Raw genomic sequence first — 13,437 nt, 5'->3', positions numbered from 1 at the left:
TCAGTCAGTATTTTGTACAAAAAACCCCAAACCTGATTTTTCTCTCCTCCTTGCACATGCATGTGCAGAGTGGGGGATCCATCCCACCAACATCAAGGGCAAGGGACAAGTGGAGCTCCCCACTTTCTGGGAACAGCAGGAACCAAATTCCCTGCTCCTGCATGTGCACAGGCAGGAGTTCCTGGGCTTGTTTTAAACTTGAGGGCCAAGTGTGTTTTTTCCAAACAGTTAAAAAATCTGAGCTATAAAAAACTAGACACAGGAAATCCCCTGAATTAATGGATGAAGTGATGTGCGCCTCAGACTGCTTCAAGCACCTTCCAACAGCCAAATCTGACCTTCTCTGTTCATCTCAGCAGAAAGTTACTTGGACTCTAAAAATGGTGGCTGGTCTCTCCTTCCCTTCAAACAATCACTCCTCATCCTGCCACTGCTCTGAACACATCTTTTAAGGAAGTTTTGTCTTGACAAGATTTGTTGGGGCCAAGGCATGTAATGGCTCCTGCTGGCACCTTTTGGGGCCCCAAACACCTACCTAGCTTCCCAGTTTCCTCAAGCTGACACAGACAAGGACCTTTTCATATCTGATGTGTGCACACAGAGAGAGCTGACTTCAGGTTTGTTGTGGTGGAAGCAAAATCGAACTATTTTATCCTTACTTTTACATCCACAAAATTCATTTGACTGCTGTCTCCCAGAACTAAAGTGCCAAGGCAGTGTGTAAACATTCCCAGATCTGCCTACAGCCACTTGTGCCTTCACTGCAGTTATTTCTGCTCTCAGGAGACTTTCCCAAGGGACTGGCTCACACTAGGAAGAGAGAACAGAAATCAAAAGCTTTTCAATCACTGTCAGTGAATAAGAGGTGAAAGGCCCTTTAAATTGTCCACAATACTGATACAAAATAAAAAAAAAATTACAAAAAAATCACAGCATCACAGAAACCTGTTATGTAAAAAAATTATGACACTTATGAACTAGAAAGAACCTACAGAATTTTGAAAATCCCCCTTACTTGTCTTGATAACATCCCTTCCTCTTAGCTGAATCCCACTGGAAAGAGGGGATTAGGACAAAACCCAGCCCCAGGGTATGTCATGCCATGGTGCAAGCTGTGATGTGAGCATGTGAATTCTCCACTTCCCCTCCCAGCCTCCCAAAAGTGGGACCAGGTAGAAGAGAGGGCTGTGCTGGTCACTTGTGCTGGAGGGGATACACATCTGACCAGCCAATGCACATCCAGGTAAAATTTCTGGGAAGGATATTGCAGTGTTCTGCTTGCAAGTTGCAGCTGGAGACGACCCACTGGAGCCTCCTGTCAAGTATTTTCATGTATTAACAGGAGTAATTTATTATTTGAGAGGTGTTTGTTGACCTGAATCTTCCTTGTGCTCTCTATGGTAACCTGTTCTGGCACAATCCTTTAAGTTCTTCTGGCCAATACATTTTCTCTTTCCTCATGCACATGTTAGTACAAATATAAAATAGATAATGGGTCAGAAAAGGCAACAGCTCACTCAGGAACAAACTGCTATGTTTTCCTGCTTTGATGCTGTGCACAAGAGATTCATCAAAGCAGAACCATCTGCTACAAAACCGCACCCAGAATTTTCTTGTAAAGTTTTTGATAATCTCAGTAAAATAGGGAAGTTGCTCTCTGGAAATTCTGCACAGTCTTATAAGTGCCAGGCATTTGGACAGCTGCAGAAGCTGGTTTTCACTATTGAACTGGTTCAGAAAACCCATTGCACAAGTAGGGAGTCACGTTAAATGTAGAACTGAGGGTCAGAACAGGTGCTGCAAGGCCCATAGCAGAGATGGATTTATACACTCTATTTCCTACATGGAGAAGGGTCTTTAGGCTAAAGAAATGTTATGTTTTCTTGTGTTCCCTTTGAAGCAAAGCTCTGAAAATCTGTCAGCTGATTTGACCGGTGGCTCACGGAAAAGTGATGGTTCAGAACACATCTGTGCCAGCCCAAAGCTGCTGTTTGTCACTGCTTATCACATGTAACATCAGGTAAACAAGATCTAGAGGAGTATCTAATTAATTCAATACCCAGTACCCCTGGCAGGACCATACCAGGTGCGGAGAGATGCAAAACTTGAGCTCAACAGAGACTTCCTATGCCTGGCATTAGGACCTAGTACGTCCTAAAACAAAACTCTTCTGCATGGTGTAAAAAAACTGCCTCAGGGTTTCTCTGTGATGCAGTGAAAGAATTGAAAAGGCTCAAGCACTGCCTTTAGGCTGAGAAGCACAAATGTGGGCAGAAACAACAACAAATGCGTGTTGGAGCCAATTTAGCTTTTGGTGCAAACATAAACAAGTGGGCTCTGATTCAGGAAGGAAGAGCAGCTGAAGTAAGTTTTCAAATTGTCTTAAGTCATTACAATCATGCTGACATTCAAATTACCATTGCTTTCCCTGAGAGAAAGGTACACAGGCATTTCAGAAGTCTAATCATGCACCCACTCACATCAGTAGGTGCTTAAATAACCACATAAGATTTAAGCTCGAGACAGACAGATCTGGAGTCAATTGGATCTGGGTCCTAAGTGCCAAGTCTTTTGTGATAACTGAATGTGAACTCCCATGCTGCACAGGTGCTCTTGGAAATTCTACTGCCTGCACAGAGTCACTGGTACTGTGCAGGAAGAGGCCAAGCACCTGGAAAATCTATACAAGGATCTACCTTCTGTAGATCTACTTTGTGTTTGTCTCAGGTTTTATGCTCTCTCCTATTACCAGTGTCATGGGTTGCTTTATAGAACACAAAACCAGCACCAGCCAGGGCATTGCTCCAGAAGTGCTTGTACACAGGGGCCACAGCAAAGCTTGTTGCTGTTGCAAATTCTTTCTCTATTTATCCTGGGAAACTTTATCCAGTAAGAAGGGTTGGCAGAATTCTGGTCTGTGAACTGTAAGTGCTGACATTAGAGGCGAGTGATTTTTAGAGGTGACTGAAGTGCAAGACATAACCCAATCCTTTCTCAATAAGCTGAACCATCTCTGCCCTGCCTTGTATCATACACTGCCATGGTGAAGGATGTGTGGATCTGTCAAAGACCTGCTAAAATGTTTCCTCCACAGAACAGACAGGCAGAACTAAGTCTGTGTGAAGCCCCACACAAGGTGTGAAATACAGACCTGGCAATATTAAATAGATCCCTGTCTAACAACAGATCACAATTTTCAGCCAATGCATTTTTAATAGTATTTATGTAACTAAATAGACACATTGGCTTGCAGACAAAGGGCTTTTAAGATTAATTATTGATCTCTTCTTGATGTTCAGAGAAGCTTCTCATAGATTACACTTGTAGTATGTTTCTTTGGAGCAATTCTCAGCCTTTGCACAGGCTGGCATCAGTCATACAAGCCCTTCCCTGTCTGGTACTAAGGGATTTGAACAGCACACACACCTTGTGCTGGCCTTCTCCATGGCATGAAAATTTACCTTCATGCCTTCAGTGTCAACCACTGAACATATTAGTCAGTTTAGTACCGCGTGCATAGGACATTCCTGCCTGCTGGACTTGGTGCCAAAGAGAAGTCCCAGGCACATTTAATTTCCTGGTATATGACCACAGTCTTGGACTTTGGTCATACAGCAGCATCTAAGCAATGAACTCTGCCCTATGGGTCCTCTCCTTGCAGTCTGCAGCTAAGGTATGGAAGATCTGGCAGAAAAAGGGATCAGAGAAGAAGGGAGCAGGAAAACACGGTGTTAGGGTCGCCTGATTGTTATCAGAAGCTGGAGGAAGAAGAGAGGCAAAGATCTGATATTTACTGCACGTCACCTAAGTTCAAGACAGGCAACAGAACTAGTTTTTGACGTTAATCATACTAAGGACTAATTAACTACATGAAAATTTATTACTTTGCTGCATTTCTTCCTCTATGTTCCTCACTCATGCTGGGCAATTCTTTTGCGTTTCAGAAATAATCTCTCTTACATTTCAATCACTGACCCTTCCAAAATGCCATTGCTCTTGCACCTGAAGCTTTCTCCCCATCTGTTTCCCCTCTTCTCTGTGCACCTGCTTGGAGAAGGTCTGTGAGCAGTGTACAAACATACCAAAGGGGGGGATGTGCTCCGCCTCTGCCGAGCAGACGCTTTCCTCCTGGGCCCATCTGCCATAGGTGGCCGAGTAGATGATAAGGAACTTGGATTCCTGGCAGTGGAGTTTCAGTTCCTGGTTCTCACATGCTGATTTGGTTTTGTATTCAGCTAAAGTAGAAGCAAACAGCAATAAGGTAACATGAGGCAATTTATTCAGCTGGGCTGTTAATAGTAAATAGCAGCGTGACAGAAACCAGCTTTTCTGCAGCTGCTGTTGCGAGTGACATGTGGCACCAGTACAACAGAGACAGAGTCAATAGCAGAGCACTTCCTCCAACCGAATGCTCCCATGTGATTATCCAGAGCCTTTGGCTCCTTTTTGAATTGAATAAAAAAATTAATTTTGCCAATCTCCTCTCTCAGTAGAACAGCCTCCCCCCTTCCTGCTTGATTTCCTGGCTTGCTTTCCACCCCTGCTCCATAGGAGAAACCTCATCCTTCCCTTTTGTGTCTCCTCGGGACACTGTTGCTCTACGCCCACCTCGGCTGCCCTGAGCACTCATCAATCATGGGCAAGGCTGGCACCGCTCGGTGACAGCACCGGGTGAGGGACAGAGAATGGGAGGATAAAGGCATGGGAAAGGGCTCCCCATCCTGAGCCAGGCACTGCTCCCAGCTGTATTTGCAGGGCTTCACCAAGGTCAGGGGGTTTCCCTGAGCTTCACTATCCAGCACGGGCTCATTGGAAAGTTTTGCTGACAAAGCAATGTGAATCAGGAGCCTGAGAAAAACACCCCCTCTCCCCTGCTCAGCTGGCACAGCCACATGGGCAGCACTCTCAGCACAGAGGTGGGGAAGTCAGTGAGCTCATCTCCCAGTCAGAATGGCTGATCCCTCCTGGAGAACCAGCTAAAACTGTATCTGGCCAGGGAAGCTGTTGCTGGCCTAAGCAGCCGCTCTCCCTGTGGTATTTTACCTGCTCGAATCTTCCTGGTCTAGCTGTGGTGGCAAACCTTTTTACAGCAGATAAGGCCAGGGAGAAGAGCTTTTTCTCCTCCTATTTTTTTGTCCTCAAAAATGTGAAAACAGGAAAAGGAGGTCCCTGACTGAGCAAGAGCAAATGAAAACCTTATTATTAGCGAATGGTGTCCCTGTGAGTGGAGTGTGAGTGTTGGAACTGTAGAGAGAAAAATCTATCTATTAATTAAAAAGAAAATTATTGTTTCATCCAGAATAGAACAGATAAAACAATGTTCTTGGTAACAGTCCAGTTTCTTCCATTCCAGCTCATCAACAGCCACAAGTTTAAGTCTAAAAAAGAGTTATTTTTAAAAAATACATGACCTGCTGCAGATTGTCACTTCTGCAGAAGCACCTGCCATACCACCCATAAAAATCATGCCAAAAAACAGGGGCTCTGCCCAAGGGCTGACAGGCTAAAGCTGTGTTCTGTGGCTGTGGCTGTGCTGGAGGGGCTCTGGAAGTACAGACAACAAACTCCCAAGTGGTATCAGACAGGGTAAGATTTCAACAGAGATCTCTGCAGACATAGAGCAAAAATAATTCTAAATAGATGAAAAACAGAGGTATTTAGGCAATTGCTGAAGTGCCCACTTGAAGGCAAAGAGGCTGCAAAATATACAAGTTATACTCAAGTGATTTCCCGAGTAAGGATGTTTTCCACTGCCAAGCCTAACAATATTGGTATCTGACCTACAAATATAAATTTCCTGTCATGAGAAATTATGTAGTTTGCACAGGAATTGGATTATTTCTCAATCTTGAGGGCAGCACTTGCTCTTAAATACACTTTTTACCAGCTTTTGTAAAATTCAGACCACAGAAAGCACTATGTAATCAAAGAAGCTCATTTCCAATGGGGAAAAATATTAAGCAGCTTCTGAAAGTAACAAATAGGTTCCCAATTCACTTTTGAATAGTAAAAAGAGATTTCTAAAGATACAGACACAGTTATGATATTCCAATCCATCTACTATTAATAATGCACTAATTGCAATATGTAAAAAAATTAAACTATTGATATATTAAAACAGATAATGAAAATTTTAAATGTCAGGCACTTTTTTCCGCTAATGGTTGGCCCAGTGTATCCCCCTGGGAGTTCTTGTGTCAGTGCTTTGCCAAATGTAACATCTGCCTCTCGTCTCTCTGCTCTGACTTCCACACCCTGCATGCACTGGCCCTTCAGTTTGCCTGCCACCTACTCCTGTTCCACCAGTGGTGTCTGTCCTAATGCCCTGGTTAAAGAAAATCCCTTTAGTGCTCTCTCCTGTGGTTGTGGGATAGTGTTTCTGAGTTGGCTGGTGAATCTACCCATAAATCATCATTCAGCTGTTTTCTTTGGGACCCATTTCAGCCACGCTGGGGATTAGCTGCCAAAAAAGGTGAGCCCCCAGGCTACTGGGGCTTGTTCTCATGTACAATAGCAACAAGGAAAACAATAAAAAAACACCAATAAATGAAACCTCTCAATCATTCTTCCACTTTCTCATGTTTACAAAGCAGACTCCTTTTGAGGCAGGATTTGTCCCTTGACACATCAACGTCAAATACCTGCACAGATCACAGGTGATTCTACAACAGACCCTGTAACCAAGTCAGCACATCTATCCTCTGGCCATTATTCCGTAAGTGGGAGGCATTTTTGAATCTTTGAAAGCTTTGGTCCCAGCTCCTTAAATACTTTTGCATATTCCTCACTGTGATATCTTCTGCATCATTTGGATCCTTAGCCCCAGCATCTGGTTTTGCTGTTCATCTCTGTCTTTCTAATATTACATTATCATTGCTATTTCTCTAAAAATAGTTTCCAAAACATTTTTCCTTTCTAGTCTGATGTCTGACTGGTGGTCCTACCAAACTACACTGGTCATGACACCGGCAGCAAGCACCTTGAAACTGCAAATACAGTGAGAGCTAAGGTAAAGTAGAAAAGAACAATTTGCTATCAATCCAAGAGCCCCAAAGCTCCACATAGATTTATGCAAAGCCTTGTGCAATGGCATTTTAACCAAAACAAGCAACAAAAGACACAGAAAAACACATTTGCCTGATGTCGATTACTTACTAGGTTTGCATTTAAAGGAGACAAGGAGGAATTTAGTGGTTCCTGGACAGAGATCAGGCCCAAAAACCCGACTATTGACAAGGAGTTGGCAGGATCTCAGGTTTTGGCATTCATCCAGTACTTTCTAGAACAATGGGCAAAAAGGATAGGCTTGAAAACAAGGTATGAAGCTACACAGCAATGAGAACACTTAGTTGCGCTTTGTTCTATACAGGAGAGAAATCACAACTTTTTGGCTATAAACATGCAAGAAACATCTGTATCACTGGACCGAGGCCATATCTCTACTGGACTTAGAGTCATGGCCAAGTTTATGGGATCACATTCACCACAGCAATGCTCACGGCAAATTAGGCTGTTACCAATTTACTGTTATTTGTTACTTTTCCCTCTGCCCCCAGGGGATTCAGCCAAATTTCCCTGAGTGCCATTACAGCCTTGGTGGTGCAGAGCCCAGAGAAAGAGGGAACACACTGACCCCCCAGCTTTTTCCCTGAATGTGCCTGAGACATACACTCCTGAGCACATTTATGGGAGTGCAATGTCCAGGTGAAGCCTGGCAACTCAAAAAGAGGCCTTTTTAACCATTTCGTATTGATCTACTTATTATACCTGATCATGCTCTGTAATAACCTTCACTTGAGAGAGTTCTAACTAATGGTTTGGTGTGCTGAGGGACACTGAAGCACAGCCCTATGTTTAAGCCATGTGTTTGACCTCCTGCTTAAGGGACATTTGCTTCTTGCTTGCAGTTACACACATGATCAGATATTTGCTTGACTTGCCACTTGAGCAAATTTCAGAACTGGTTTGATTGCAAAGCACAGATGTGCCTGTCTATCCTCAGCCTCCATGTCTTGTTTTTTGTGGGGGTTTTTTAACACTGTTGTTCTAAGGCCATATTTATTCCAAGGTTATTGGCCCAGCAATATATCCTGGTTCTCGCTGTGCTGCTTCCCCTGGGAGTGGCAACAGAGAAGGACAACAAACAGGTCAGCACAAAGGGCCATGTGGGCCCTCTCCAAGTCCTGCAGAAGGTCTGAGTACTCCTACTGCTCACACTGGTGCTCCCACTTCAACAGTGGGTTTGGAACTGAAGCTGCAGAAAATAGGAAGACATTGCCCAAAGTGAGTCTGTGTCCAGTTTTTAACACAGTCACAAGCCAAAGCACCTAAAAAATCCCAGTTTAAATGTGGCAGTGTACTCAGGAAATTCTTACTCACCTTCAAAGCTCAGTTTAGAGAGGGCTTTTCTGACACCATTTTTGGATAGTCTGTGGTGTTGTGCCCAGGCTTTTTGATTAAAATCACAGCAGGCTGTGACAAGGAGGGTGTTATCCCCAGGTCACCCCACTCTTAACAGGACTAACTGTAAGATACCATTCTCTGATAGTTATAGGTAGTCCCATAAAATCTATGGGAATTTTTGCGTTGTTTCTCATCAGAAGTGGTCTCAGTCATACCAAGAGGTCAAATCACAAATTTACCACTGTGATAGCAGAAGCTGCATTCCTGTTTCCAAGCTGAGAGAGTTGGCAGTGGCTGGATCTCTGCTGTCATCCCTGGAAGCCATCCCTCCCAGCAGCAATGACACACATTAGCAGTACATTGCAGTGATCCTGTAACACTCTCATTGATAGAAGAAAAGGACTTGCATCCAACACTTTTTGAGCATTAAATGCACTCTAAATTAGAGTTTAAAAGGGAAGGAAAGCACAGCAGGCTTAATTTTATAAGTCAATTCTTCTTTTACAGAGTTGCAAGTCAAACAAATAACTCCTTATTTGGGATGGTTCTGGAAGGGACCAGTGAAATAGTTACATCTTTAGCAAGTGGAGAGCTGTCCCCTACTGAGTCACCTTCTGTTTGCACCTGATCTGAATCATCTCCTGTGCATCTGTTTGTATTTTCTCCTGCTTAATGCAAACAGCAGCAGCATTTTCTGTCATGTTGCTGTGCACAAGCACGCAGACACAAAAACAAACAATGACACTCAAAATAGCACCAGGCTGTTAATATCTGGAGATGGATCCAGCTCTGCAGGGATCCCTCTAATGGGAGGCCGATGTAAAATGTGCCTGTTGTGCTTCCTCCCGGCTGCAGGGCAGCATCACACCCCACTGTGGGACTGCAGATTGGCTTCCAAAGGGAAGAGGAGGAGGGGTGAGATCACTGGTGCTATTTTCTAAGAAATCAATTTACAAGATGTGTCCCTTCTCCTTGACAGAACAGGAACTCCCTGAGATGCAGAGCGTCTCTCACGTTCGTGGCCTCACCAAAATGCTTTCATGCCTTTGATCAGTGACAGTGCCTGAATGATGATGATAGTTTATACAACAGCTATCCCATGCTGTGTTTTTTATATTCACGGAAAAAAACTGCCCATGGAGACCTCACAAGCCCAAAATAATCATTGGTGTCACTTTGCTGTGGTCAGTAAAATGACACCAAGGATGCATCTGGCCTACTGTTTTTGGTGGGGAGAGATACTTTCATGTGGCCTGTAGGTAATGTTTGGAATGTCTTTAGAAATTGCAGTACATTATAGGCACTTATAAAACTGCCCTAATACTGATTCTGGAGAAAGGATGTTACTGCCAGACCACTCCATAGAACTCTTCAACCAGCTGGGGGCAGGAACAGACACTCCCTGTTGTCAAAAAGGAATGTGTCTGCTACAGGCACAAATGTTGGAAATACTCATCAAAGCTTCAGATGTTCACAGAAGCTTCTGTAGAGCATCTGCAGCAGTTTCACCAACAGAACATGTTCAGAATCCACTGATTACTCATTTTTGCAATGTTTTGCTGAATTTGGCCCAACACTGGGCACTTTTCACTGTGATGAAGCAGTGATAAGTCAGACCTTCTAAGTCATGTTATGAAAGTCTCCACAGTGGAAAGTAATAATCAATGAAGTATAAATGATTTTAAGCTATTCTTAAGCAGGCCCAGCAAACAAATCATAAGATATTGCTGATACAAATCAGGTATTCACAGAAATGCAGATATCTGCAGAAATACTTAGGATTTGCTGTTTAGCTGTCACTGTGCCTTTTCAGTGAGGAAAGATAGGCATGGAACAAGCCAGATGCCAACCAGAATACCATTTTATTCAGTGGATTTGTAACCCAGCTCTGTCCAATGGTTGTATTCTCTCCTGGGGACAAGGAGGGCCTGTGTGATAGATTAAGGTTGGTCAACTCAGTCATGACACCCTTGATTGGAAAGGAACTGTTTTAGGGAACTTTGAGAACGGGGTTTCCAAGGCAATCTACAAAGCTCTCACAATCCTATGGTAATATCCTCCTGACCAGACAAATCCTTTCAGCTGTAGCACTTTTGATGGTAAACTGACACAGGTACGGTGTCATTTCGTTCAACGTTGGGAACACTTGCATGGAAACATTAAGAACCTTTACAACGTGGGGTACCTGCAAAGAGGTGGGTGCCACACAGTTTCTCGGTTCTGCCATCTTTGTTTGAGGCTCCTGAGTGCTGCACATGTGGGAGTCTTGCCCGTAAAATGCTGACTGAACACTGATGGTTGAGTGCCGAGGACAGTGCAGGCTCAGGTGCTCCCCATCGCAGGCATAGGCTGTGTGGTTCTGCAGGAGCTTGGTTAGGTAACCTAGAAAATATTCAGCTGTTACAACTAGTACAGGAAACCACAAGCTCGTCAGACAAAAAGAAAACCACAATCAGTCTCCGGAAAGGGCACTGTAGTCAAGGTTATACACCTGGCCTGCAGCCACACGGTTCTGTGAATGGGTCAACCTTTCATGCTCGTAAAGGTCAGGGCCAGGACACGTGGGGTCGTGTGGCCATGAGTCACAGCCCTCCCAGAACTCCAGCAGCAGCAGGATGTGTTGTCATGGACAATCCCTGGCCTCGGGCCCTTGCCAGTCATGGCTGTGCTCAGTGTTAGGTGTGTCTGCAGAGGTCAGAAGGGGTATTACTTGGTTTTGTGGGCCAGGCTCTTGCATTCCAGCTGGCTAAAGGTACTCCTTACATCTTGTCTTAAAAGGATGCTCTGCACTTCTGGACTTCTAGGCAGTTGTGTTTCACTCTTAAGAATAATGGAGAAGCCCCCCCACACACACACATTTTCTTGTTTTGGTGGCTGAATCGGGAGGGAGAGGTTTATCATTAAACAAAAATTAGTTTTCTCAAAGAAAATATTGAAAAGGAGTTTGCTCATGCCATTTAATTTCCACACTTCTGCCCTTTATAAACCTTTCCCCAAAGACAAGCAATTTTTAAAAAAGTTTTTTAAATAGAAGCTTAAGAACTCTAAGCAAAAGATATGAAACGTATAGAATTGTGGAATGGTTTGGATTGGAAGGGACCTTAAAGATCACCCAGTTCCAACCCCCTGCCATGGGCAGGGACACCTTCCACTGGGTTGCTTCAAGCCCCATCCACCTGTCCTTGAACACTTCCAGGGATAGGTCAAACATTTCAGTTCTCTGGCATGTTTTTCCAGCTCTGACTGTGCAACTAGATAAGGAAAATAAGCTCCCCTATCAGTTACTAAGTCTGGAGAAAGGAGAAGCCTGCTCCACTACTGCCTTTGCTGTTCCTGATCCACACAGGAATCATGTAGATGCACCTTCTAGTGCAGCAGAGCTGTACGTGAGTTCTCCACCTCCCCGACCTCAGTCTGAGCACTGGCACTGGAACCAGGGCACAAAAAATGTCATGCCCTGTAGTTTGCAGTCTGGATCTCAAGGAGACCATGGCCAAGCCACAGTCCCCATGGCCGCTCAGGGGTTAAAACAAAACCCAAACCCACAACCAAATCCATCCCCTACATTTTCTGTGTAATTGAGATCACAAATAATTGAAGTTCCCTGCCAAAGCCACTCCTCTGCCAGTCTGCTCCTGGGAGGTGCTGAGTGTTGCCAGGAAAATGGGCCAAGTGCCCAATTGCACCCAAGCGACTTTGCCACGGCCTGATGCTGCAAAGGGGCCTCCAGTGGCCTTTGTTGCTGCTGAACACCTTTGGCATCACCATCGTGGCATAAAGGGCCTCAGTGTCAGAGCATTCAGCCTCACGTGAGTTGCGGGCATTCAACACCTTCAAAGATACAGCCTGATATTTGTAATCATTTTAATTCTTCAGGTTTTAAGTTACTTGGAACCAAGAGTGCCGTATAAAAAACAGTGCAGTATTCCCTAAAGAATATCAGCTATGCTGTGATTTGGATGAGTTCCCTGGCATCTTAACTGCTACTTTGATCCTGCAAATTCCAAATCCAGTATCTAAGCACCTTTCTCCAACAATTGCAACTATTCAATCTTTTAAAAAAAAATGTCTTTATAAAAAACTTGTCCTGATTCCGTTGCAGCAATATGGTCCACTTGTAAAATCAGCATTAGATGGACTGGTGAAAATAAGACATCAAGCTCTCTGGCCTTCCAAGCAGACATGACTCTGCTCTTATTAAAATCCTCGTGTGTTTGCACACAATAAAGGATAAAAATAGTAATGGAAATTGCTGAAACCTAATGTTCTCTGATAAGAGGAGTGGTGACGTATGAGTATCTAAACTGCTCGTCTTGCATGGCAGACCACGTAAACCTGCATTTTTTATTACTACACACACAGACCACGCAGACATGGGTGGAGTAGCCCTTCGCAGCTCACAGCCCATGATGAGGAAGAATTCCCACTCTAAAAATCGTGATTTCCTCTTGCTGTTCCCTGAAAAACTCCAGGGTCTTTGCTCTCCTCATGCTAGCCCTCTGCACAAAACAGGGCACTGCCTGCCCTGCCCTCAGTGAGGGAATGAAATTTTCTCAGCAGCTGCTGCCTCTCACCTCATCCCAGAGCGGTGCTTGCACAGGAGGGAGCCATTCCCAGGCTACTTTCCCTCCTTCCCTGGGCAGCAAGGCCTTGTAGTCACTCTGGTAGGAGCTTCATCTCCTTGAGACCATGAGCATCCCTATATTACTTACTGAATTCTGCACAGAAACACATTTTCCCTGAGGAAGCAAGTTCAGCCAAACGACAATCTCAGGTTAGGGGGAAAATATGGTCTTATCCCTACAATTAATACCATCCATGATGATCAAGAGTGAGGGCATTGAGAGTGCTGTGGCTCCTCCTGAGGCAGCATCCTGTCATCTCATTTTGTGTTTATTTCATCCATATCTGGGACTGAGAAATCAGAACACTTTTGAGTTGTGGGGTTTCTTCCCTGAGCAAACAGAATCTTAAGCAGACCATATAAAAAAAACTTAGATGACTTAATGTTGTTTATTTTCCTCATTGTTTTCT

The 13,437-nt window shown here is 44.2% G+C and overlaps 1 protein-coding gene across 3 annotated transcripts in view; it reads right to left on the bottom strand.

Annotated features, from left to right (window-relative positions):
- EVA1C (eva-1 homolog C) overlaps nucleotides 1-13,437 on the bottom strand; it is a 32,168-nt gene that overhangs the window by 8,877 nt on the left and 9,854 nt on the right. For all 3 annotated transcript variants that reach the window (XM_027681440.1, XM_027681439.1, XM_027681438.1), the window contains exons 2-4: nucleotides 10,589-10,785; nucleotides 7,156-7,279; nucleotides 4,083-4,235 (exon numbers count right to left, since the gene is read on the bottom strand). In XM_027681440.1, the coding sequence (XP_027537241.1) occupies nucleotides 4,083-4,235; nucleotides 7,156-7,279; nucleotides 10,589-10,660 (349 nt within the window). In that variant the 5' untranslated portion in view covers nucleotides 10,661-10,785. The remainder of the gene's footprint in view (nucleotides 1-4,082; nucleotides 4,236-7,155; nucleotides 7,280-10,588; nucleotides 10,786-13,437) is intronic.

Source organism: Neopelma chrysocephalum, unplaced genomic scaffold, assembly GCF_003984885.1.
Source record: "Neopelma chrysocephalum unplaced genomic scaffold, ASM398488v2 Primary Assembly neopelma1_60, whole genome shotgun sequence".
NCBI classification, from domain to species: domain Eukaryota; kingdom Metazoa; phylum Chordata; class Aves; order Passeriformes; family Pipridae; genus Neopelma; species Neopelma chrysocephalum.
Note: the sequence above shows the minus strand (reverse complement) of the source record. Positions and strands in the feature narration are given on the sequence as shown.